A 27,216-nucleotide genomic window follows, 5' to 3' on the forward strand; every position below is an offset into this window, starting at 1 on the left:
CTGAGGAGCTCTTCAGGTTCTGATCCTTTGTGATAGCAGAGAGAGGAGATGTCACATCATGTATGCATACAAATAGCCACCAGCTGTCCAAATTCAATAAGTCCACATTATCTAATTTGTCCCTGACATAATGTGGCTGAAGCACAAAATAATAATGATGATAAATAACGATAACACACACAGTAATTCCATTACTTTTCATAACAAAAACCTTATATCTTCTGCCATTAACTCAAACATACAAGGTAATACAAGACTGTTAACATTATGACAACATGGCGCAGCTATTCCTTGGTAATAACTTTCCATGATGCTAATGCTGCATGCGTGTGTTCGTGTGCCCCACAGATGCGGCCACTCTGCGGTGTACCGGACCAGAGAGATGGCGGCCCGGGCCCTCGTCCCCTTCGTGCTGGTCACCCAGGTCCCGTCCACCGTGCTCACGCTGCTGCAGGAGCTCCCGGCGCAGTCCGGACCCGGAATCCAGCACAACCACATCCACGGGACTCTGCTGCAGGTCTGCGCCCACACACACACACACACACACACGCACACACGCACACAGTCGACGTAAACCGATACGCTCGTATGTGCCACAACACTCGGGCTGTAATCACAAGTCCCTTCAAGGACCACAAGTGTTTATTTAGTGGAATCAAACCCTGATTGTCTGTGCAGGACTCTAAAGTCTGTTGCTGACATTGACATGTCACGCACACACACACACACACACACACACACACACACACACACACACACACACAGCTTCTGAAATGTAAGGAATTGCTGAAGACGTTGCCTTCAGCCTGGATTTCTTGATGGGCAGGTTTTCTGACATTCAGACTAAATTCTTCAATTGATTAGTTGCAACAATAATTGACAGATTAAAGGTATAATATGGAGTCACATTAGTGGTTGCTGTTTTTGGAATACAGCATTCAGAATCTGCCCCTCCTCTCTGGCTCAATGAGTGTGTGAGTGAATGAATAATGCGTTATCAGAAATGAAAAAAGAATAAAACGTATTTTTTTTTCTCACCACGGTTACGTTCTAAAGCACAAGTAAACACATCCACACCTCCTCACAAACATGCGTTAAGGTGCAGAAAAGCAAAGTTTAGTTGAGTGACTTGAATAATCCTTCAATTCAAGTTCAAACATGTAAATCTCCACAATTGGACATGAGTGGTTTTCACTTCAAGGAAATATAAAACGCAATCACCCAAGCGCTTATCATAACATACGTATGTGCACACCCACGCAGAGATTATAGATACGGAGCGTCGAGCCTCCGCGCACACACACACACACACACACACACATCCTATGTCAGTCCCACAAACACACACACACAGTTTCCACACAGAGCCGGTCCAGACAAGGCGGTTATCGCAGGGTAAATACCAGTGTTTAGTTCTGTCATCACACTCTGACAAACACAACCAAACAGTCTGCCGGTAATATCAACACACGCAGAGGAGATGGAGGGAGGGAGTCCGCCCCCCCCCCCACACACACACACACACACACACAAGCCTTTTATTGAGCGCCCCTGATGGGGGTCGCTGTGGGAGCAGGGTGGGGTGCGGACCAGCAAGAATGGTCCGAAGGGTCAACTCAAAGAATGAAAGGGAACCGCAGCGTTTCCTTCATGGCTTATGGTTTGATAGCAGTCTGGACTGCGGGGGGTAGGGGTCCGCTGTGGGATGGAGTGGAGGTGGGCCTCTTAAAGGCTGAGAGGGGATTTTTTTTAGGAGGAGAGTGGATTTTAGTTTGCCCTCCTGTCATGGCCGCCGCGTGCTGAGCTTCCCCAGATTTGTCCTGATCAGCTCCCGTCTCCATCTATTTCCTTCTCCCTCTCCGCGTTCCTCCACTTCCTGTCTCTCCTTCTTTCGAATCCATCCCATCTTCTCCTCCCGTGTCTCCATTCACTCAGTCTGTCTCACTCTCCCATACGCAAAGGGTGAGATCCTGCTGTGTACTTTAGTCTGACTACCTTGAGGCGGCGTCTTCTTTGTCCCGTCGCGTGTTCTTTGTGTCTCATCGTCACCGTCTGTGCGTCTCGTCACGCGTCATTTGCGCGCTGGATCACCGGCTTTTCTGTCTTTCCTTTTCATTCATCAACATATTTCACAGTGAAGTGCACCCTGAAGACCATACCTGCCGCAACCGGCACATTCCAAAACTGTACAGCCTCGTGTTTATACTCTCACTCAATCGACCGTGGTGTGGTTTGTTTACAGGCTAGCAGTTTCACGTGTCCTTGGATTAAAATCGATTGTTTCACGTCAGACTGATGCCGTATTGTTTCAGACATCTAACCAAATACCCATTCAAAAAAACAGTGCAAAAAATGCTCACTCATATCCAGGTTTTTGGAGCCATACCTGCACCACTCTTGGCTACAAGTTTCCAACCAATAGTATTGTGTTAATGGTCCTAATAGTGTTGTGTATATCTGTAGTGGCCATCTGTAACCGGGCTATAGATAGCAGGTGTGTGTGTGGGGTAAGGTGGGGGCGTTAGCTGCATGCAGGTGAAGTGGTCTAAACATAGTAAAGCAGAGATAGCGGCCTTCAGCGTACGTGTGGAGGGGGAGCCTCACGCACACACACACTGATAGAGATAGAGGTGTGTAACATATTGTGCTCTCACGTGTAAGACGAGGAGCTGAGATGTTTAGACTTCAGAAGAATGAACGGACAGAGAGAAAAGGGTGTGTGTGTGTGTGCGTGTGTGTGTGTGCGTGTGCGTGTGCGTGTGTGCGTGCGTGCGTGCGTGCCTGTTTATGCTAAGATGATGAGGACATTGAGTTAGGCCTTGGGAGGCCTAATGTAAATTAATGTGGTGTGTGTGTGTGTGGTAGCAGATGTTTTTTGCTGGAAGGAGAGATGACTTCCTCTGTTATTGTCAAAGAACAACTGTTAGTGGGCCAAGTGTGGAGCTGGGAACCATCACGGCTACCGAGGCTTGCTGTACCACCCTGCTGGCTTTCTCGCACACAGTGAAGAGGTCTGACAATATCTCCAGCCCCAGTACGTTCTTCCTAATGTTGCTCTTTTTCCACGCTGTTGAGGATAGGAAATGTAGTTGTATGCTGAATTGAGCAGTATAAACCAGACACTGTAAGACCTCCATTCTTGACTGACTTGAATTTATAGCAGGCGGCAATCTCCGGTTCTGAAACTTGCCCTATACTTGCATTCTTTCTAATGGCCATTAGGGGGCGGCGACTCTGGTTGCAAAAATAAGTCTGATTGTATAGAAGTCTATGGGGAAATTACCCTTTACTCATATGATCCCATTTTAGAATACAATAGACCATAACGCAGGGTATGCTTTCGGGCGGGGCTACCTTGTGATTGACAGGTTGCTACCAGAGCCGCGTGCAACGTTTCTACATCACTAAATATGGTCACTCCCATCCACTGGCTGCAGAAAAACAAGATTATGATGGCTGAAATGCCAAACTCGAGGCTTCAAACCCGCAGTCCACAACACCAGTTGGATTATGAGTCTATCACACTCAGTCTGTGGTGGTTACCGGCCATCCCTCCTACCGCACCTCATTGGCTCAGTCCATTATTAATGAATTTTCTTTGGCTGTAGTAAAGTCTTGGTCCAGGCAGAAAGTGAAGTTCATGCAAACGTCCTCGTGAAAATGTAGCTAGAAGCTTGGTGATGTTGTGGTTACTTGCGTGGCTAGTTGGTGAACTACTGTAGCCGGAGAACTAGCCGCTAACATGCTAACCAGCTGGAAATATTCACATAGTTGAGACCAGTCCTCCATTGTGCAATCTCGGAACTCATCAACTATCTGTCTGATGACGATTTAGCCTTTGGTGGCAACGGACAATATTTTTGGGATAATGGTTATCCGGGTCAATATTCATATCCTCTTCAAGCGGTGGTCATTGTTTACACTCCGATTAGCAACTGTAGCTAGCAACGGACCAGCTTTTTTCACAATTATCCAGTTTACACTCATATATTTTTAAACCAATAGAAAGCAAAATCATTGTCAGACGAAGGCGGTGGATTCGGAAATTCCATTTTGTCCAGTGCGTGCCACCATACCAAACCAGACTAAAATCTTGTCCCGTTGCCTCCAGATTCAACATTCCCATATGTGTTTATAGAGATTATCTAATGTGTGGCATTTGTATTCTGCCAAGAGGACAATTATATAAAAGAGATGGTACAACTCAGCTAACAGGCTTGGATGTGGGAGAATCACATGGGTTTAATTTGTCCCCTCGGACAAATGTTCTGATCAAAGAGATTCATTTGGAATGAAAGTCCATGAAATGTCAGTTTTATAATGCTGATGTGACCAGACATTGCAGGCACAGACCCTGCAGCGTTGCCAAGGGGAAAGAAAGACAACATTTGGCAATGGAACAGTTACTGTAGGTTCTCTGTTAAATGTAAGTTAATAATACCATAATCGAGTAACGATCAGAAGACACAAGTGACTGATGTCTGATTTTGAATGAAACCCTTTTTTATCGATTTCAATTGATGCAGTCCAGCCTGAGCGAGGCCCTTGTCTTTGATAAACCATCTTAAAGCACGTTGGAGTCACTTCAACCGCTGCCGCCCTCCCCGAACCTCTGTTGACACAACCAGAAGCGAGCTTAACAAGCCCGTCGGACGGGCCGGCACTAACCCAACCCGACACCGGACTCTGCTCTTGACACGCGCCAGCAACGGCCCTGGTGCTGGCCAGAAGTTTTAAAGCTGTGGCAAAGCTCGACAGATGTAATCCTTTGTGTATTTCCACAACAGAGGCTCAAAGAGACCGAGACCGAGGAGAAGGAGGCTTGAGAACTAGGAGCGTCGCAGTCTCCTGTCTTCTGGTCTGTTGTTTTACCAAATGCATTCTTCCACAGTCAGACAAATTGAGGGCTGGACACTATGTATACCATCCTTCTTCATTGAGGTCCACATGGCAATTATTAGGCAAGTATTATTTTAACCATGCACTGTTATCCTTGTGGTAATATTATCTGATCATAGTATGGACTTGAATAAATACCATTTCTAATCCTTAGTGCCACACAATTACACAGGCCACCAGCAGAGGCTTTACAAAGTCCTCCAGTTTAAGTCCCTAACCTTACCAAATTTAGTAGATTCACAATTATCTGTACACATTATCTTAACTCAAGGTCCACTTACTAGTTTTTTTCCAGAGCTTTTGACTGCATGGCATAACCTTCATCATAGTTTGCTTGCAAAGATCCATTCTTTGAAATGGTCAAATGATGACAACGAAGCCAATTCTATCATCAGATGAAGACCGTTACATTTGGTTGAAAGTTCCCCAAAAGAACTAGTTAGTGGACTTTGAGTGAATTATTATTTCTGAGGTCTAGAATGACTTTTTCACAGACATAGTAATCAATAAAACTATTTTAACTTAAGGTCCACTTACTAGCTCTTCCAGAGCTTTCAATTGCATTTCACAACATTCATCATAGAGGTTGCTTCCAAAATGTCATGCGTCCGTCACATGATGCCAACTCCATCCTCTGATGAAGACCGTAAGGTTTTGGTTGAAAGCTCCCAAACAGGCTAGTAAGTGGACTTTGAGTTCAAATTGTTTTATAGAATTGCTATCTCTGAGGTCAAGAATTCAATTTTCACAGAAATAGTAATTCCATAGAACAAGCCTAACTCAAGGTCAACTTACTAGCTTTTTTCAGTGCTTTCAACCACATTCACAGTATTCATCGTGTAGTTTGCTTCCTGCGTATTATTTCTGAGGTCGAGAATTCTCACTCTCACTCAGATTTAGTAGATTTTTAGAAACATAATCTGCAGCATCAACTAGCCTGGACTCTGTTGTAGCCGTGTATTTAGTTCACATCTTGCTCTGGTTTTCAATCTTAAAAGCATGATTAATGAACTAGATTTCTAAAAGAAAAAGAAAATAATAATACTTTTATTTTGTCACTAATTCACCCATAAATGTTACACCATGTGTTTCTTGGTACGCACAGACGTACACACGCCCGTGTGTGTGCAATTGTGAGGGAGTGTGTCTCTGTGTCTAGGGTGCATGTGGAAGCTTTGTTTGTGCAAGGATACGGCTCTATAGAGCAAGAGAGTGTGTTTGTTTCCTTTTATATTTAGCCCGTCTTTATTGGGATCTCATTTTGCCTAATTGGGCGCGTCCACACTTCGCCCAACCTCTATCTGGTTTTATGTGAATTCCGATTTCTATGTTCCTTTGTGCATGCGTTTTACTGGAGTGAGCCATGAATTGGCGTGCAATTATTTGCACTTGGTGTGTGTGTGTGTGTGTGTGTGTGTGTGTGTGTGTGTGTGTGTGTGCGTGTGTCTGTGTCTGTGCTCGGTGCAGCGTGTGGTCAGTCTGTGGTTGCGGCAGTGGGAGGAACGGCAGGGCAGGCTGATAACAGAGTCTGAAGGGACCTCACATCCACCACCACTATTTTTACCGGACCCAAAAGAGGAGTGAGGCTTCTTGCAACTCACACAGAGCAAGACACATACACACACACACACACACACAAGCAGTTAAAAGCCTCACTAGAAAACAAGGCGTACAAATAGGATATTTTTCATATTTAGCACTGCCACACCAAAGGGTTGTTTGTTTTGCTCAAAGTTGCAACCCAAAGCTCTAGAGGGGGGTTGATTGTGCTACGATGGTCATACAGTAGAAAGAATGATAGGAAATTAAAACTGCATTAATCAATATCTTTATATTTAAGCTGGGCGTGGTAATCTTCAAAAATCTTTTTTGTTTGATTTAATCCAAATCTTGCTAATTTCTCATAATTTAAAAATTTGTACTGTAACCCACTACAGTGTGCACTGTAACCCACTGCTCACTGTAACCCAGTACGAAACGGCAACGTTAGCGATTAGTTTTTGAACACAGTGGGGCATTTAGAGGCAGATATTAGATACTAATGCTGCTTTAAAGTTGAAATGAATAACAAATAGTTTGGAGAGAACCAGTTTACATAAAGTTGTGTAAATAAAACTGTATTTTTGAGTAGAGAAACCTACCAACAAGGTCACCTACACAATTATGTTTTAATGTTTACTTATAAAAGATGTGACATTGGAACTCATTTTAAAGGTACCCTGTGAAGTTTTTGACGACTGTCTTTATAAGGCAGTGTGTTAATGTCTGGGTGCTGATTATATTTGTTCGGGTGCAAACGCACAAGGACGCACATACACATTGTTTGTTTACCAGAAAACTCAGACAACACGGGGCGCCCTTTAAATGTCTGAAACCCTCTGAACTGAAATCCACTTATTCTGAGTGTATAGCATTTAGGTTTGATGGGGTACTAATGATACATTTCCTACAGTTGTAGTAGTCGTAGCTGTACTAAATGAAGCATGGTGCCTCATCGTGGTACTCGGAACAAACGGCAAGAGAAAGAAAAAGAAAAAAATCAAGCTTTTAACACGGTTAAGGAAAAACAAAATCCTGAAATTTGCAGCAGGTCTGTGTGCTGCAGCCTCAACGTCTTCCATTCAGCTCGATCCAATCCCAGCGTCTCCTCCCTCTCGGGGTGTAGTTCTGTCTTTCGGGAGGAGGAACAGGGAGGCGGCCTTTTTTCTATAAATATTCCGGGTTTCTTCCATGCCGGGCTGGATCGAGCCGGTCCCAAGCAGGGACTTCCCAACCCGGTGGGTGAGGTGTAGCTGTGGAGAAGGGACTGACACTGGAACCAGACCTGGCAACGGTGCTGCCGTGTGCTTCTGAATGACTCAACCAATTTCATAACTGGATGCAATAAAATCTGAACACAACCACTGAGGGCCCTTTTTTTTGGTTTGTTTCAGTTTGTAAGCAACAAAAACAAACCAAGTTAGACGATTCTCAGAAGCCAGAATCCAACATGTCACCTCAAACATGATTGTTGTTGAGTAACTCCACGTCGGACCATTTTTTGACCACCAAGATCAACAAATGGACACATTAGTACGCCCTACAAATGTCACATAATGTCCTGTTTGATCGCATACCAGCAGGTTCAAGAGGCCAGAACGTTTTAAGGCCAAGAGTCCAACGAAAACCAAACCTAGTTAATCCAGATTATTCTGCTCCAGCTTCACTTTACTGAACAAACGATGGGACACACTTAGAATCATTTGATGCTCCCTTGTCAAACACAAGATGCATCAAGTGATTATTGTTTCGATGGATTGACCTGGGAATCTGCCAAAACCGTCACATGAGATTTAAGTAAGTCAATTAGAAGCTCGGCAAATATTTGCAGAAACTAGTTCAAGTGTGACCCGTCCTTAAGCTCCAGTTTGGTTTTTGACAGCGGAGTCACTCGGAAAGGTTCAATATTGGGTTTGGGAATCCGCTGCAGCCTCGTAGGTGAGGAAGCCCTCAGAGGGGGGAGATGGAGATGGACCCGGCGGGTGTGGAGGCTGTTTGGATGGGCCAGTGGGTGTCGCCTGGGCGTGGAGACGGCAGGAGAGGAGAGAGAGAGAGACCAGGGGGCAGGCCAGGACCCGGTGGCCAGGCTTGGTGCTACGTGGTCGGCCTGGTTTTTCCCCCACGTTTCCTTCCCTGTGCTGCGTAATGAATGGCTTCCTACTGGTCTGTGGCCGTGGCCCCGGCTTAAAGAGTATACTTACCAAGGCCCAGAATACACACCCCAGCCAGCCAGCCAGCCAGCCAGCGTCCTGGCCTCTGAACACTCTCAACCACCAGTCCACCTGCTACGAACTGGCTCCGTCACACGCTGTCACATCAGCCCCGACGAAAAAGAATGATTCCATCTTCAACGGGGGGGGGGGGGTCACCATTACACACTGCACGGTTAGGGCCTGCGTCCACATAGCAACGTAGCATCTTTTTTCACTTGTTCCCAATGAGGAGAGCGCTACAATTTAGAAAATCTCTGAACTTTTCAGAAAAGCGCCGGTGACGTCGCTGTAGTAAATTGAGGAGAAACTTGTTGTGGCCGCATCCGTCTATCCTGAACATTAAATGATGTCATTTTTATTGGTGAGACTACTGTGAAGTGTTCACGTGCACAACATTACGTTTTCAACCAAGGATTTTATTTTTAGATGACAGCGCTCACATGTATGTCGGTTCAGGAGTGTGTAATTGTGTGTATTTGTGTGTGTGTGTGTGTGTACGCAGGTGCTGTTTCTGCTGCGCTCCTACCAGACCGACTCGCACAGGCCCCTGCCAGCAGGAAGCGGCATCACCGAAGGCCTCCGTCGGCGCATGTGGCTCGCCTCTCGGTAATCCTAGACACACACACACATGCACACTCGCACAGATAAGCATCCCTCCTGCACTCCCGACTCAGCTCACCAGAAGAATAGCTCCTTGTCTCACTGTTCATCCCCTCCCCGACCGTGTCCGCTTCATGTCCTGCCCGGGCTTCCATTTCAAAGCGACCGCCTGCTGTCCCATCCGCAGACCCCCCCCCCCCCCCCCCCATCCCCCTTCTACCTCTGGCCCTCTCTCGCCCAAGATCGAGGCCTCAAGATTGGGTGCCGATTACCCCGTCGCCCCCCTCCTTGCCCGGCTGAGGTCAGGCCCGGGTCTCCACTCTCCACCGTGCTGCGGCTGCACGGCAGATAACGCCGGGGTCACCGGGTTAGCAACACTAGCCCCGCTAGCCGCGCTTGGTTACACTGATGAGCCTTTATTAAGATGACGAGGCGGATTCTTGCTCACCGGAGCGCGCCCGCCGCCCGTCCGTTTGATCATGCAGAGCCCGGCACAGGTCAGACCAACCTCTGTTTTTTGGAAAAGAGAAAACGCTCCTTTCCCTTCCAGAAACACCACTCATTCGAAGCGGCCACCGTCCACCAAAGGGAGGAATGCATTGTTCGTCTGGTCTGAGTCAGCGTCTCTGTGTTGTCGTTTTGGTCTCCTTCTGGCTCCAAGAGGGTGACGCGTTGTAGCGATGACTGCAGACACGCGTGTTGCTCACTGCAGTTGGCTTTGGCTTTGTGGCGGGAATGAAATTCCCCCGCTGACGATATTGCTTTAAGAAAAACAAATATGTACGAAATTGTCGTCCAACAAAAAGTTGAAGAGAGAATGACGGACATATGTGACGCATATGTTTCAATATCCATCTGGCCTCAATATTTAGTTTCCCTTCCCAGAATCAGTATTTTAATAAAGCACTTAACATAAAACTTGAAATGGTGATGACATCACTGGAGTAATATCAGTCAGGTTAATGTATGTTTGTATCAGAGTGGGCAGTTTGTAACGTTGGTTAAAGTCACTTTCTCGCTCACACATGACCGTTAAAGTTGACAGAAAATATGAAAAGGCTGAACAACAACGTGAGACGTTACCATGACAGCATCCCCTCTCTCTCAAACACACACACACACACACACACACACACAGCGAGCGACACAACGCTCAGTCCTAGTCTCTGTAATTATCTCAGTCCTGAGTCCAAAAGTCCTAATCAATCGAAAAGAGACAGATTTAGTAATTTCCAAAATTCTTATTTCACAAGTGACACAAGATCAGACATGTTGTTTCTTTTTCCTTTTTTGTTGACGCGCAACAATAACGTGGTGAAGCGTGGACACGTGGAGGACTGTTATTGTGGCCGACCAATATCTCGTTTGTGTCGCCCGCCTGCGGCTCTTGGATCCCGGTACCAACCTCTCAGAACCTCTCAGAACCTCTCCAGTGTGTCGTTTGGACTGTGATCAAATGATTGAGCTTGTTACAGCCTGTTTCAGGATGTTAACACGCACACATACGCACAGACACACACACACAACACACACACACAGGAACACACACACACACACACACACAGGAACACACTCAACCCACTTCACAGGACTCTTCCCTGACCAAATATGTTCTCACTTTGGCTACACACACACGTATACACAGACACACACTCTCCCCCAGCCCTCTTCCCGTGTGTGTGTGTGTGTGTGTGTGTGTGTGTGTGTAGCTGCGGGGAATGCATTCTGTCGGGCTGCTGGGCTCCACATGCACACGCGCAGAGGATTTGTGTGGGCGCGTGTGTCTTATTAATATCCGAGTGATGACAATGTGACGTCAAGCTCACACACTGTCTCCCTTGTTTTCACACACACACACACACACACACACACACACACACACACACACACACACACACACACACACACTCTTGCGGGCTTTCACAGAGCTGTGGTCATACCCTTGATTGAACACACACTTCATACGGCCCACACACGCTGCTCCACTTAAGCCATAAGTAGATAGAACGCATTAATGTCAACATTCACAAATAATGCCATTCAGATCATTCTACATTGTGACTGTAGTGAATCCAAAGACTTTAGGACACTTAATGACTCAGTTATTATATTTACAAATCTGTCCCAATCTGTTCCTTTTTTTTCAAGCCTTTGCGTGTTTCCACCGTGTAGACTGTAAGTGTGTTAATCAGATCTGGGAACAGCTGGAGGCCCCTCATGTGATGGTCCCTCACTCTGGGCTGCAAAATGAAAACACATCGGCGTCCCAGTAATAACAGTGACTTGTTGTTTGGGCAGTCAATGACTCATCTGTCGGCCAATCACGGCGGCCCGTCTGACGGGAATCACGCTGAAAGCATTATTTTATTAGTCAAAAACATTTAATGTGACTTTTGTATCTCTAATACAATAATCTTTAATAAACCAGGAATGCCTTATTGAGAAGAACAAATCTCATCTTCAGGAGTGTCCTGTCTCAGATCGGCTGACCGAATAATGAATTACAGAATATTACCGTAATACAATATCACATTAAAACAGAAATGTTATAAAATCCTTAACTCTGTTGTTTACTGGTAGGGTTCAGCTGTTCAAGCCTCAGCCTGGACCCTATTAAGTGCTCACAATTATTTTAATTAATATTGAGATTGTGCTTATTTATCACGAATATTCATTGATTTTAGGCGCTTTTACATTTAGATCAACAGAGCACAGCTTCACCTTCCACGCTACGCTACATTCTTGTTGATGTACATATCGGGGCTGCACGATGTTGGACAAATATCTATATATACGACAATGCAGGAATATTCACCCAGGTTTTTGTGGGCTACGTTTTTAACTTGAATGCATCTTTGTGGTGAAAATGAAGAGTCTAGATAATGTGAACGGTGGTGACGCAGGGGGAAAAAACAAGTCAATGACCCTTCGGACAGCCTACTTCCAGCACCCGTCGACCCAACATCTTCAGCGGAGATGGCCTCATCTGACCCCAAAAAAAGATTTATCCACACCTTTGTTCCCGTTTTCAATCATTTCCGTAATATATTGAGAAAGTGAAAGAAGCTAATAAATGAAGCTTGACTTTTATCAACAACAACACAACAATCAGAGGTCTGATCAGGAGGGAAATGACCTGAGCCCTTGAGACCACAACAAATCACAAACCAATAGACTCCATTGAGCTCAAAATGTCCGATGGCTTGTGGTGAGACATGAGCCTGTTTCTGGAAGAAGTCTCCGTCAGTGATCTTGATGGAGGAAAGATAATCAATGACTGCGGTGTAAAGCGCTTCAGCTGGATAAATGTCGGGGCTTTCGTTCTAAAAAGTTTCTTTCTTCAATGCAGAAGGAAGTTTAAAGGCACAACAAAATGACCCAAGATGAATTTGGTGAAATGTCAAAAAAAAGTATAATTTGTTCTTTCTTTGTAGACACAATGGCTGCGAGGTGACCAGAGGAGCCTTTCTGGATGTGTTGGTGTGCCTGTGTGGGACAAAGATCAGCCTCCTGGACGGTGAGTCGTCGCTCAGGTTTCTTATATTATATTACAACATTAAGTCAAAAATACAAAATAGGGAATTAAGTAGATAGAAAAAAAAATCATTAGATCGGATTTGATATAGTATAGGGTAATAATTCACCATATCCTGGTGAATCCTCCAAAGGTAATTGAAATATACATACTAAATTAAAACAATATTGACTAATGACTTCATTTACATGTCAGGTCTCATACTGAGAGGAAACCATTGAAGCTGGTCTCGTTTGTGCTCACTCTAGTTTCTGACTTGATTGGGATTTAGATGATCTTTCTGCTGATGTCAGCCGCTTGCTGGAAAGTTGATCAGCTCAGCAACTGTGTCCCCCCCCCCCCCGTTTGCTGTGAATACTTTATAGTCTTAACAGACGACCCCGCCGCAGCGTTTGCCGGCGAGGCTGTGCACCACGCTCTCCATTTAGACTGATTGTTGACAGAAGTCAGCTCCCCCCCCCTGTGTGTGTACGTGTGTGTGCATGTGCACATGTGCGCAGGCCGGCTGGGGGTCTCTGCTGCGGAGGAATGTGAAACCGAAGGCGAGCGATCTCTGACAGATGGTGGGATTGTGCCTGTGACCCAGTTTACGAGGGAAAAAAAAGAAGAGCGAGAGAGAAGGAGGGGGGGGGGGGGTGGGTAGTAGAGGAGGGAGGCACTTATGTTTTCGGCCGGCCATGTGCTGAACACATGTCGGTCTTGACAGTGGAAATACCGAAGATTTCTCAAAACAAGCCCGTTGATTGAGCGCCCGGCCCGGCTTGGCCCGGCTCTGCCCCTTACATAACTAAATAAGCACCCTGAGGCTCACACACACCTCCAGGGCCTCTCTATTATTATCACCAGTCACTCTTTAACCTCTCGCCCTCCTCCGCTGGTCCCTCTCTCCATCTCTCCTTCCTTCCTTCTCCACATTTCCTAAATCCCTCACCCTCTTTCCTCTTGTGTAACTGCAGTTTTCAAACAAATCACAGTTCTAAAAAATAAATTAAGCCACAGGGTTGGGCAAGTTCATGCAAAAAGCATCACCAGGAGTAAAGGAGGTGACCAATCAGCGCCCCCCCCCCCCCCCTTTAACTGGCACCCTGCATCACGTAGGAACTTTGCATTTACCAGCCAATTCCTGGCGGCTCTGTGTGAGCGCCCACATTTCTCTGCCTCGGCCCTTTGATCCATGCAGACTCATAAACCCCCCCCCCGTCCCCCGTCCCCCCCGCCGCCGCCGCTTCATCTCAACCTGCACCAGTCTTCTGTTTCTTTTGCTTTTCAGCTGTGCCAGTAAAACAAAAAGGGCTGAGCGGTTTGGTGTGAGGGAGGAAAAGAGGCTAAGTGGGGGAGAAGAGGAGACGCGTAAAAGTTTAAAGTATTCGTGAATTAGCTGGAATCTCGTGTGTCAGCATCGGTGTGGATGTGATGGTAGAATGTGGTGTGAAGTGAGTCACTGAGCACTGATTCATTTCCTGCTCAATCTTCTATGTTTGTGCTGAAGAAAAACACTTTAGGTCAGGATCTTCATGTTGTAAATGTTGCTGTATTAATTGAATATTTGTCTCTAGTGATGTCACTTGAGTCGGCTTTGGTTGGGGCTGAGGACTGCTAGGCTGCAGGCTACGTTAGCCGATGCTACCGCAGGACAACCACAGCCTGTATACAAGAAGTGGACGTAGTGACGTCGCCAAGTGCTTTGTGGACTGCTGTTTTGCAGCCTTGAGTTTGGCATTTTGGTTGTCGCCATCTTGGATTTTGATCTTCGCCATCTTGGTTTTGTGCAACCAGTGAAGGAAAGTGACCATATATGGAATGCAGAGGAGTAACGTAGAGATGCCGTATACGGCACCTGTCAATCACAAGGTAGCCCCGCCCCTAAAGCATACTCTGCTTTATGGTCTATATGACCATCATCTACTAAATGAACATCATGCTGTATTGAAGAAGACTTGAAACTAGAGATTGAGACCATAAACTCATGTTTACAATGTTTACTGAGGGAATAAATCAAGTCATTTTCTCATAGACTTTTATGTAATCAGAGGAGTCGCCCCCTGCTGGCCATTTCAGAACCGGAGATTGCCTCCTGAGCACAGCACACCCGGATCAGTGCTAAGCTAAATCAGTGATGTCTTTTAAAGCATAGCTATGGCTACACAGACGGGACGTGTTGACTCAAGAGAGTTATTGGTTGCCGTAATCCTTCATGAAGCGACGCCTTCGCAGTGTGACTACACTTTAAGAAAACGGCCCACAGTCCTCGTTCTGCACAAAGATACATTGTGAAGTTCATCTCAAAGGTGCTTTAAAGCGCTGAGAAGCAGTGTTTGTACGAGTGCATAACAAACCCTAACCCATGTACATACGGCTGATGGTTTGGCTAAAATCAACCCACAACAAATCCCCAGCAAAGGTCAAGAAGAAGGCCGTAAGCTAGCAAACATGGATGTAAACAAAGCACTACTTCAAATATTTATAAAAAATCAAATTTATTCTTGTGAGAAACTCTGAATGTAAATATTGTTTTGCAATAAAAGAGCACCTTTAAGCTTATATGAGGCTAAAAAAAGAAAGAGTAGCTATCTTGGTCCTGGTGGTGGTAACGCTCTCAGCGGACATACATGTGAGTGTTGTATTAAGATAGACTCAGTCTTTCTTCACACACACAAAAAAGAAAAGTGTGTTGCCATAATTAGGCTTTTGGCAACATTAGCGCCTGATGTTGATCTTTGGCATTTGTTAAACCATCGCAGTTCCATATTTACACATTTCTTTCTTTTTACGCCAACCCGCTCCAATTCAATGTCAAGAGAAGTGCTCCTCCTCTTCCTCCTTCTATGAAATACTACAGGAAACGCCGCTCCACGCCTTACGACCCGCGGGTTCCCAACACGGGGGTCAAGACTCCCGGTGGGGTCGCAAGATACACCTCGGAGGTTGCGAAGGAAAGAAATAAGCAAAATGTAGATTTGTTCTTATTTTCTCCACACATTCTGAACCTCTCTACATGATCAGAACTCTGCTCCTATTCAAACTAAGAAGGGCAGCAACACTCTTTAGTTGACCTCACCGCTCATAGACACACTGCGTCCAAACCACTCGCGCCTTTAAAACACATCAGAGGAAAGTATTTATAACATGTATGATTGATATTGATGCAGTATTAATATTCTAGCATAATAAAAAAAAGCAGAGCTTTCGGCCTGGAGTTGTCCACTAAAACGCTTTTCATTTGCACTTTCCCCCGCTGTAGATGCCGTAGAGGCCGTTGTCATAATTGTTTGGCAGACAATCGGCGGCAATGTGGGCAGCAAAGTAGTAAAAGTTCCCCATGAATTACTGGAGAAAAAGAGCTACTGGGAGACACAGACGTCATTTTTTTTCTAAAGCTAGCTGTTAATTCTATCACTTTTAGGACAACGAGCAAACCCACAAACGTGTGTGTGTGTATATGTAGTGACAGAGTTTTTAGGGTAATTAGAGGGAGGAACCTCGGCAAATTGTAGAAGGAGGTCAGCGCTCTCACACTGTGTCACACACACACACACACACACACACACACACACACACACACGCGTAGCGTCTGGGGTTTGTTTTTCACAGTTTGGGTAATGAAGGTGGAAGCTAATGTGAAATCCAGCTGTGTGCTTGCGTGTGAGAGCATGTGCGAGTGTCCCGCCAACGTCCTAGCTCGACGTCTTCACTGCCAGCTACCAGCGGGCCGCCGACGCCACTAATGGGGAACCAGTGACACACACCGACACCCAAGTACACATCCAGGACGCTTTAGTTTTCATCACAATCCAAACTCTTAATTTACTCAATACAACACATTAACACCTTAAACCATACGACCTGTTCAAACAACACACGTGGTCTTCCACTCTTGTTTTAAGCGACACTTCTTTTAAAGCGGTTTTATTTTGGCGCGCTGACCCTCCGTCCTCCATCCAAACGTGGTGCTGTGCCCGTCTTACCCTACTCCACCACCTGGCCGGGGTCATTTAAACCAGATAGTCTAGTTACATTTAGTTTAGATATTTGAGCTAAGCTGTAAAACGCGGGTTAGCTCAAATCTCCCCCCAACACATGATCCACAAGTGAGGATATGAATCTAGATCTCTAAAGCATCACTTTATTGGGTTTCTCCATTTTTCTCCATCCCATCTGTTGGGTTGTTTTCACAGACTTCAAAGTCCTACTGTATTCATTTTGGGCGTCCACGCGGGCTAATAACATCTTTAAAGTCTGCAGTTTCTCGACTAAAACACGACAGCTGCACACTGGAAATAGCATTTCTGTTGCCTCCACATTGCTCTCAAGCGAAAAGGTGCTAGCAGCGCTAACGGTGCAAACTGGAGCAACAGTGCTGACAGAGCTAACGGTGTTCACCCTGCGGTGTCGAGTTCCAAGTCGATCGGATCAGCGGTTCTCGTTTAGTCGTCCCTTTCCTGAACGGGAACTCACTCCGAATGAAAAGCTACCGTTTGTAACACACCGGTTTGCTAGATAAGAGGCGAGGCTAACACCAACTACTTTCCAGTTCATCCTCAGGGGAGCATGAATGCCCGGACCAAATTTGAATGGCAATCCGTCCGATAATTGACGAGATATTTCAGTCTGCGGCAAAAGATTTAAAGCTGACGACGGCATTACAGGGAAAAGTCAGGGGATCAGCTGTGTTTTTTTAAGCAGTCTATGAATCTCAGGATTCAGACCAGGATCCATATGTAAACTCCTCCACTCCTGCACCCACACCAGCAGCTATTAACGACCCCCCCTGTGCTTCGCTGGCTGTAATCCACTGAGCCGGGGCCTCATCCCCGGAGTGTCCCGAAATATATAGAACAGCAACCGTGACTTAATGGAGTCTGGACGCGGTCCAGGTGCAGGTTTGCACACGAGCAGCATTAAGACACAAGTGTTGTACTTTCAGATTTAAATAAACACAGCTGCGGGGGGGGGGGGGGGGACAAAGGGCGTTCATGAACGGGCATGAAAAATCACATTCACAGGAACGCCTTTCATTCGCAGGAGGGAATGCCTGACCCCCACACACACACACCTCCTACACACACACTGTTTTAATAGAGGCCATCATAAAAAAACAGCTTTCATCCGACTAACGATGCTTTTCCTCTTTCTCTTTCTTACTCTCTGATTTCCTCCCTCATTTGCTCTTTTCTTTTCTAGTTTTTGTCTCTACCTTTCCTTTTCCCGTCTGTGACGAGTGCATTTGTATTCAATTGAAAGAAAGTATTTGTCGGGGCTCCTTGCATGAGTTTCTTCCCTTTTTCCCTTTTTTTTTTGGAGCGGCTTTGTGAGGATTTTGTGTGGGTTTTTTTGCGAGATGCACACAATCATGATGTATGAATACATACGAAAGCATCAGTGTGTGACCATCTAATGTGAGCATGCTGTTACACACACACACACACACACACACACACACACAAACACACACACACACACACACACACACACACACACACACACACACACACACACACTCTCTGCGTTTCCCTCTACTCCACCGTGACAGACAGCCGTTTTCTCTTTGACACGCTCCCATTCTCCTTCAGTCTCCCTCCTCCTCCTCCTCTCTCTCCTCCCTTCATCATCGGTGTCATTACTGTGCCCCTACCCCACCCCCCTCCATTATAACCATTAGGGTATGCTTATTTGGCCCCGGACCCCCTTTGAGGATCAGGTTCCATGGTAACCTGGCCCCGTCTCCACGGTAACCTGGCCCATCTCTGGAGGAATGCTGCGTTTCCCGCTCTTTTGTCAGGCCCTCGTTGTGAGCGGCGCTGCAGGGCCGGATTGTGTTGCACCGGGTTTCATAAGCTGTGTGTGTGTGTGTGTGTGTGTGTGTGCACGTGTGTGTGCATGCGCACGTTAAACTAATTGAGTTGGCTGTCAAAGCGGAGTCTGTGTGGAGTCTTGGAGTAATACTGTAGGGAGGAGCACAGCTTTAGAATGGCATCAGGTTACTCTATAGTTGCCCTGCCTCTGGATTATACTTATATTTCAGTGTGTGTGTGTGTGTGTGTGTGTGTGCGCGTGTGTTTATTTGTGCACCCATCACTCCCCAAGGGTGTATGTTCACAGGTGGCTGGGTTGGCACAGCCATGGGCATTTCCAAACAGACACTGACGCAGCCTCTCCTATAAAAGTCAAAATAGAAAGGAACAGACTGGCTTCTGGCCTGTTGTCTGCATCTGTTTGTGTCACAAAGGACTGTGTGTGTGTGTTTGTGTGCATGTGTGTGTGCGTGTGTGTGTGCGTGTGCGTGGCTTGCAGGCTGAGGACGTTAAGCCACTGGGAATATTTCATTAAGCATAGTGATTAGATTTTTTTGGCCAGGCATAATCGACTCACAATGTGCTAAAACTTTCAATGTAAACCGGGATGATTTATTACAGTTTTCCTAGAAGGCAGACCATAAAAAAACAAAAAGGTTCTCTGTCCAAGCTCGCTCTGCTGAAGCGTTAGGTTAATGTGAAGTGTCGGGGAGAAGTGACACGTCCAAGCCGACCGAGTTAGGCTCATTCAAAGCAAACCAGAGGTTCTAAAGTCATGCAGTATGAAGTAATGCTAAGATAACATGAGCAACATGTACGCAAAGCAGCTCTTCTGAACTCTCTCTCTCAATGATTCTTGATCCAGACTTCTGTAGAAAGTCTATAAAGAAATCCTGAGAGGCAAATGAGAAAAACCTCATTCTGAAAACCTAATAGTTTTCTCTCATGTGTTCATGAACAGATGATTTTTATATATATTTGTACGGATCCTTTTGGTTTGTTGTTGTCTGCACGAGGCTGAAGCGCACCACGACCACGTATTCTAAATCGCACTCAAAGCTTTCATGTTAGTGTCTCCATAACCTCCAATAATGTCAAATACTGTTGTTCCACCTGTTCCACAGATGAAAATAAATAGAAAGATTATCCGGGAAACACTTTTTTTTTTTCAACTGTTCTTCAGTCGTAAACACAGGTGATTTATATCAAACTATTTATATCAGACTAAGAGACGGACCTGATTCCTTTCTTTTTTTCTCGCTTGTCTCTCAGGGTCGAATGCAGCTTCTTTAAGTTTGTTTTTCAAAAAAAAACTGCACTCTAGGCAAAAGATTAAAGGCGTTAAAGGGACAGTTCACCCCAAAATCAAAAATGCATCCTACCTGTAGTTTCATGTAGGAACTGTGGCTGAAAGAAAATAGTTCCTAACGTGAAACCGCTCGCAACAATGTCTGTGGATTATCCTGAGATAAACTAAATGGCCTTTATGGCCTAAATGCCATGTAGCTCCATTATAATGGAGAGAAGGCCGATATCTCCAATACTATGCAACTTACACCAAAACAACCTAGACTGATAAATAGCACTACAGGTAAGAGGGAAAATATGTGTAATATTAATATCCCTTTAAATCCTTACATAATGAATAACAAATAAATGAATAACCCTAAAAGCGTGTCCTCATGCTACATTGTCGGCTAACACGTGTGTCTGTTCGTCAGACTCGGAGGTCGGTGATCTGCGTCGGGAAGCTCTGTCCGTCCTGATGGCCTCTGAACTCGTCGCCCCCGACTCTTCCTCCTCCGCCCCGGGGCCCGGAGGCACCCAGTACCTGCTCAGCCTGGCCCGCGTGGCCCTCAGCGCCGGCGTGGAGATCCCCGAGCTCTGGAGGGGCCCCCGGCCCGCGAGCCGCCTCCTGCGGTGTCTGCTGCAGTGCCCTCAGTACGAGGTGAGGGAGCTGGCACTGGAGGGGGTCCTGAGGAGGCTGCAGGAGGAAGAGGAAGAGGAGGAGGAGGAGGAGGAAAAGAAGAGGAGACCCGAGTGGCTGGACCAGACCACCCTGTCAAACCTGACCGGCCTGGCTCTCCACGAGACACACCCCCAGTGTCTGGCCAAGGTGAGACCACACACGCCGAAACATTACAGGAAGTGCATTTGTTGTCGTGCGTGCGTGCGCGTGCACTTGTGTGTGTGTGTGAGCGAGAGAGAGAGAGAGTGTCTGTGGACAGCCCATAAGCACCATTACTTTCAGAGTCCTGTCATCACACAATAAGGAAGCCTCTCCAAAAACTATCCATCACCGTTTCAGTGAACCACGGGGACATTTGCCCACAAATTGATTAAATGTCCAAATCCATTTTGCAGAGGCTTGCGTGAGAGGCTAATCTGTTGCCGGGGGACACGCCAAGCGCACTGGCGGCAGTGCTCTCTCACCCACTTACACACACACACACACACACACACGCACACACTCCTGAGAGGTTTGGTCGTCTTCCACCCTTTAACACGTTTTGGAGGAGGTAAACGCAGCCCGTTTCCTGTTTGGGGACAGAAGGCGTCCATAAAGCGAGGACCGGCAGATCTGTGCTGTTACTCCAGTCGTTAACACTCCTCCAGAGCCGACGTGACTCAGCACTGCTGTGTGTGTGTGTGTGTGTGTGTGTGTGTGTGTGTGTGTGTGTGTGTGTGTGTGTGTGTGTGTGTGTGTGTGTGTGTGTGTGTGTGTGTGTGTGTGTGTGTGTGTGTGTGTGTGTGTGTGTGTGTGTGTGTGTGTGTGTGTGTGTGTGTGTGTGTGTGTGTGTGTGTTGCAGACTTGTGTGTGTTTTTCATACGTGTTGCGTTTCAGCTTCTTCGTTTCTTTGTATGCATGCGTTGGGGCCGTGCGCTCTCTTGCCAGGCGCTGCTTCACAGGCCAGCCGTTAACGTTTAAAGCGCCGGGCCCCGTTAAGTGGAGCCTGTCCCGCGCGCCAAGGACACGCCGGCCCAAGCGGGCCGGTTGCCACAGCTCGCCCTGGACTCCAAATGAAGCATTCTGGGAGAGGAGCAGGAGCAGCAGTGGGCCAAGGACATCGTGTTGGTCCGCTATCCTGCCCAGAGAGGATGCTTCCAAAGTCTGAGGAAGTCTGTTTTCTTCAGGCCTTATTCAAGACACATGTGTTGAAGGAATCCTCTGCATTACAGTACTCCTATGGGAACGATGGAAGCCTGAATGCCTCGGCACATTCTCAAAATGTAGGAAATATTCAGTGCATATACGTTTGTAGGGTTTGTGTTCTTTATTCTAAATCGCCAAACCTCCGTTTCTACTGACGCCACAGAAACGCTCCCTTTAATCCCCGTCTATATTATGAATCAAGTGTAAATCACATTAGGAAATAACACCGGGTGTCAAAAATCAGTCATTTGCCAGAAGTCGAGTGGCTACTTGAGTGAAAGCGTTCACGGTTAACAGTGCATGTTATCAGAGCACACCGGGACACCCTCCATTAAAGAGGACATCCCAATACAAATCCATGGAGAAGCTCTGTTGATTTTATTCCTTTTCAAACGGTAAAGAATGGTTAGATATGATCAACCACACACTTGTACAATCAGACGACGGTGACAAAGAAATGCACATTTAAGGGGCGACAGGTGATCTAGAAACACGTTGGTCTATCTGCGCAATGCTGTTGTTAGGCCGGTTCAGCTCTTCGTTCACGGCCAATGACGTGGTGGAGAAATATAACAAAAAGTCCAATAAATATAAAAAGCTGCTGCTGTGGCTATCATATATTACTTTGCTTAATTTGACCCTATTAACAATTCGTTTTAGGTCAACTTTCCCTCTCAGACGGCACCGATATCTGGTCCGGACTAATGAGGCAATTTGGTGTTTTGGATTTATTAGGATTTTCTGACATTGAAATAAAAGAAATAAAACTTCATCTGGCAAGCTCTCTCTTTAGTCACGATCTCCTCCATGCTTTGGCTCAAGAGGCTAGTTAACACCAAGTGAAAAGCAGCAACGCCTCAAGGCTGTCCAGGCTCAAGAAGACTAGACAGCACCGCTGTGCATGCTGGGTAACTTTTATATTTAACGCTGTGTGTGTGTGTGTGTGTGTGTGTGTGTGTGTGTGTGTGTGTGTGTGTGTGTGTGTGTGGGTGTGTGTGTGTGTGTTCATGCAGGGTGGGCCTTCACTGTTTATTTGCATGTTACAGCTACGGAAGTCTGTACCCTGAGTTGGCATCTTTTCCTGTGACCGTGTATATTTGAGTACGTGGGCACGCCGAGCGTGTCGCAAGACGGCAGCTCATTAAAGCGGCCCGTTAAAAGTCCGAGGCAGCGGCGACGGTCGGACCAGCTGGGATTCAAACCGCGCGAGCGTTTCAGTTCTGCAATAAAGAGAGAGAGTGAACAATGACACTGGCCCCCGTGATGGATTCACTCTCATTGGAGTTAAAAGGAGCAGATGCACAAGTATTTGCAGCCACGCCTCTCGTTTTGTCACCATGAAAGCTGCAGGGTGCGTTTCAGGCGGGGGGGGGGGGGGGGGGGGGGAGCCTGTCAGTACGCCGACTACGCTTGCAGGGAGAGGACACACACGGGCCCGCTGTCGCACACATTGACTGTATATAAGAAGTGGACGCACCACCCGTTGGTTTTTGGAATGCTGCCTCATGCCATCTTGTTTTTTTTGCAACCAGCAGTGACACGAGTGGGTGGAGCCAAGTACAACCGGACAACAAAATGTTACAATTAACTGTCATGAACTGAAAAGACACTGTGAAAAGGGTTAACGTTCTAAATGAGACCATCATTTACTAAATGAAAGTCAGGCTTTATTGAAGAGGATGTCGGGTCATGTTCTCACGCCCTCTGATGGCCACTACGAAGAACGCAAGTTTAAGGTCGCACGTCAACGCATCACATAAATATGGCTCATATTCAAACTCTTATTCAAACTTTGTTTTTAAAGAACCGCCACTAATAAAATGTGGTACAGCGATGTCACCTCTCTGATAAGCCCAGCATTCACTCTCCTGTTGGTTCTGTTCTGGTTTAGAAATAAACTGAAACCATGTTCACCAGCTGGTCTTTATAGCACCAGCGTTGTCCGTCTCTCATTTGGCGCTGGGCAGGAAGGCTACGGCGAGTTTATCAGGGTTTTTCTGCTTCCTGCTTGAAGATGCTTCAGAGAGCTGAGAGAAACTGCAGTTGGTTGATAATTCAGCGGGTTTGTTACTCCAGTATGAGCGACCCTTGGACATTACACACAGAAACGTATTGTTTTAAACCAGAACAACGGACGAGCGGGTAGGAGGTCTCCCTCGCTGCCTTGTCTTTTTTTTTCCCGCTCACACACACAAACATACAGTCACACACACGTACAGATGTTTACGCACAGACATCTCATGCGCCTGCTCTTCCACCCACACACACACACACACACACACACACACACACCGAACGATCCTATAAAGCAAGATTTATGTCAAAGCTCTAATAACAGGCTGGGGGCCTCAAAAGAAATAATAATCATCGAGATGTGCAGCAGGAATGTCAACATGTGTTCCCGGCTGGATGTGTGTTTTAAAAACGGGGTCTCACGCCGAGGCAGAACCGGTCCTTTCCCCCCCCTTCCTCCCGGAGGAGTGACCGGCCAAAGAAGAACAGCGTGGGAAGGATGGAGAGGAGGGGGGTGAAGGAAGCAGGAAGTCAAGTTTAGGAGGTGAAGCGAAATGGTTGACGAGGAGCGTATTACTGCCTGAGTGAATTCTGCACGTCGTCTTTAACGCGTATTACATTTGTGTACAAGGGGAGAGCGAGGCAGCTGTGTGCCCGTGGTTAGGGTGTGCGTAGGGAGGATCTGACCGGTGGGGTTAAAAATACCGTCTGGGGGCAACTTGCCAGCCCGCGCTGCAGAGAGAGGACACCAAAGCTGTGTTGATGGACGTTCTCTGAGGCAACTTCCCTCACCAGTAGCTCTTGAGCAGCGCGTGACTTCATTAATGTCTTATTTCTCTCCTGCTTTGACAATCTCTCTGCCTCCTCCTCCCCTCAGGTGCTCACGGTGTTGCGTGTGTTGAGCGCCAGCGGAGAGCTCGAGTGGAGGGACGGCGCGGACATCTTGTCCCAGGAGGAGGCCCTGCTGCGCCTTCTGGCCCTGGCTCAGGATTCTGCTCACAGGTCAGAGAAGACAACGTAGACGTGTGCAGATAGTCTTCATCTTTTCAAAGTAGTGATTTGTGATTTGGAGGTGAATAGGATTTCCTTTTCGGGTGCTTAGAAGTGCAGTAAGCGAGTCATTTGGGTGAAGCAGTCCTTTAATTTGACCTTTTAGTGCAGTGAAGGGGAGGACGAAACGAAAGCCAATCACAGACCAACAATCCAAACGCTTTAACCTTTAACCTCCGATGTGATTGACGAGCCCCTCTGGGCCCCTCGGGACGCTACAGTGACTCTCTATCGCCTTTCCAGGTACTAGTGGTACTACAAGACAGGATGTGCCGAGGCTAGCTGGTTAGCATGCTCACTTCAGGAGATATCTCTGCGACGAAGTACACGATAGAAGTCTCTGACACGACGTCAACACCGTTGCATCTTCACATTCGGTGGACAAAGGTAGTAATTCAGGCCTGATCTTCGCAATGCCCCTTTAAGTATTGGAACCTGAATTCAGTTTTAACCAAAGGATCAAAAAAGTACCATACCTGAGATGTCATACCCCCCTAACTCACACAAATGTTTTGAATCACCAAAAGGTTTTACAACCAGTTAAACTACCAAAAGTCACAGTCAGGAATAAGTGCTTCTATATATTTTATAGTTATTTTATTTCACAGCTCTGCAAAACTTCAACATTTCTCTAGAAATTTGCCATGTTCACCATCTTAGTTTAGCATGTTAGCTTGCTAAATTAGCACTAAACACAACGTGCAGTTGAGGTTGATGGTAATGTCATTAGTTTTGCAGGTATTTCATGTCACGGTTTGGGAACAAGTATGGAATTTGAGTTCAATCATGTCCAGGTCTCAATAAGTGTGAAGAAAAGAGAGTATGTGAAATGTTTGTGTTTCCATGCTTACGGCTCGATTCTGTTTTCTAATATATAGAATTCAAGACGTTGTAGAAATGCATTGATCATACAAGCAGAGTGTTATTCATGGTGTTTAGAGGAGGCAGCCAGCGCAGACTCGAGGATGAGATGATTCGATTTTGAAGGTCAAAGGTCAAGATCACTGTGACCTCACGTCCTTCCCGTCCTCTTGGATGTGGAATCTCAGGAACGGCTCCAGACAATTTCTTCAAATTTGACACGAACGTTTACTTGCAGTCGAGGTTTAACCGATTGGATGAGTTGGTGGTCAAAGGTCAGACATGACTGTGTGGCGGAGGTGTACAACCACTAGGCGGTAATTCAAGTTTTTAAGATCATTTTGATTGTGTCTATGCATGTGGTTGTGTTTTCTGGGTCTTAGATTATACATGGTGAACATACAGTAGGCCCTGATCTCTGTGCTCCATGAACTACAACAGACCAAAACCTGAAAATTTAATTCATTTCAAGGTAAATGCAGGAAACAGGGCCGCTAACCGCGTGACTCCAAAACACTTTGGGGAAAACTCGCAGTCAAAACAGCGCCTAAGCAAATCCAGACCCAGCTTTTCAGCCGTGATGGATGACAGACACGAAGGCGCTACACAACGAGATGCAACGCACTCTCCTCCTCCTCCTCCTGTTGTTTCTGGCTCCTTCCACCTGTGAAGGAGCCCTCACTCGGCTGTGGCAGGCTGGCTGTCAAGCCTTCATTCAGAGCCAGAGTCCATGGAGGAGGGACATCCAAGGATCACTGGCTGCACCTTAACCCCGCACCTGGGCACACCTGGAGCTTAGTGGCCTCTTTCTGCGTGGGTGCTCAGCTATCAGTGCAGTATTGTCAGCCAGCAACAGAGATGGGAAGTTTTAAAATGAAAAAAAAAACAAAAAACACAGATGAAAGCTGATATTTCTGCTCTGAAAGGCCGTCATTAGAGCATTATTCCTACTTGAGATTATTCACACCTGTCATGCTGAAACCATTATATTTCTGTGAGAGACACTCCGTCCTCCTCTTACCACAAACTGATTTGTGTGTGTGTGTGTGTCACCTTCCTTGACAAGCCGCCGCTGTACTTTTCTCCCCCCGACAAGAGAATACAAGCTTGAATCCGGATTGGATTACAAAGGCTCTTAGCCGTGTAAAGTCTTTTCCTGGCCACAATCTCTGGACCCCGGGATCCACTTTCCCTCTGAAACGGCCCCAGGGTTATGATTAGAGCCGCGGAGGGACGGGATTGGGTTGCTGGGCGCCCTTGTCTGCCGCGTGATTGAATGGCCCCCGGGCTAATCTGATCCATAATGTGGTGGCGAGTACCAGCACACTTCTTTTTTGTGGGTTGTAAGTCAATACAGTTGAGCGATGTGCGAGTAGTTGATGGTTAGTTTACCGCGGAGCGACCTGAGGAGCGCAGTATTATCTTCACACCCTCTCACTGCACTAATATATCAAACTCAAGGGGTCGGTTCATCTAAATTGATTGAAAACATTTACTTACTTTCTGTGCTTCCAGTGCTAAGTTCACAGCACGAGCCGAAAAAAGCAAAAAAAAATGTCG

General features: G+C 46.5%; 1 protein-coding gene across 1 annotated transcript in view; it reads left to right on the forward strand.

Annotated features, from left to right (window-relative positions):
* Nucleotides 1-27,216, forward strand: part of thada (THADA armadillo repeat containing) — an 83,841-nt gene that overhangs the window by 43,543 nt on the left and 13,082 nt on the right. The window contains exons 29-33 of the mRNA XM_079168655.1: nt 349-517; nt 9,154-9,257; nt 12,686-12,768; nt 20,300-20,694; nt 24,623-24,747. Of these exons, the coding sequence (XP_079024781.1) occupies nt 349-517; nt 9,154-9,257; nt 12,686-12,768; nt 20,300-20,694; nt 24,623-24,747 (876 nt within the window). The remainder of the gene's footprint in view (nt 1-348; nt 518-9,153; nt 9,258-12,685; nt 12,769-20,299; nt 20,695-24,622; nt 24,748-27,216) is intronic.

This window comes from Pholis gunnellus (assembly GCF_910591455.1).
Source record: "Pholis gunnellus genome assembly, chromosome: 11".
Classification (NCBI taxonomy): Eukaryota; Metazoa; Chordata; class Actinopteri; order Perciformes; family Pholidae; genus Pholis; species Pholis gunnellus.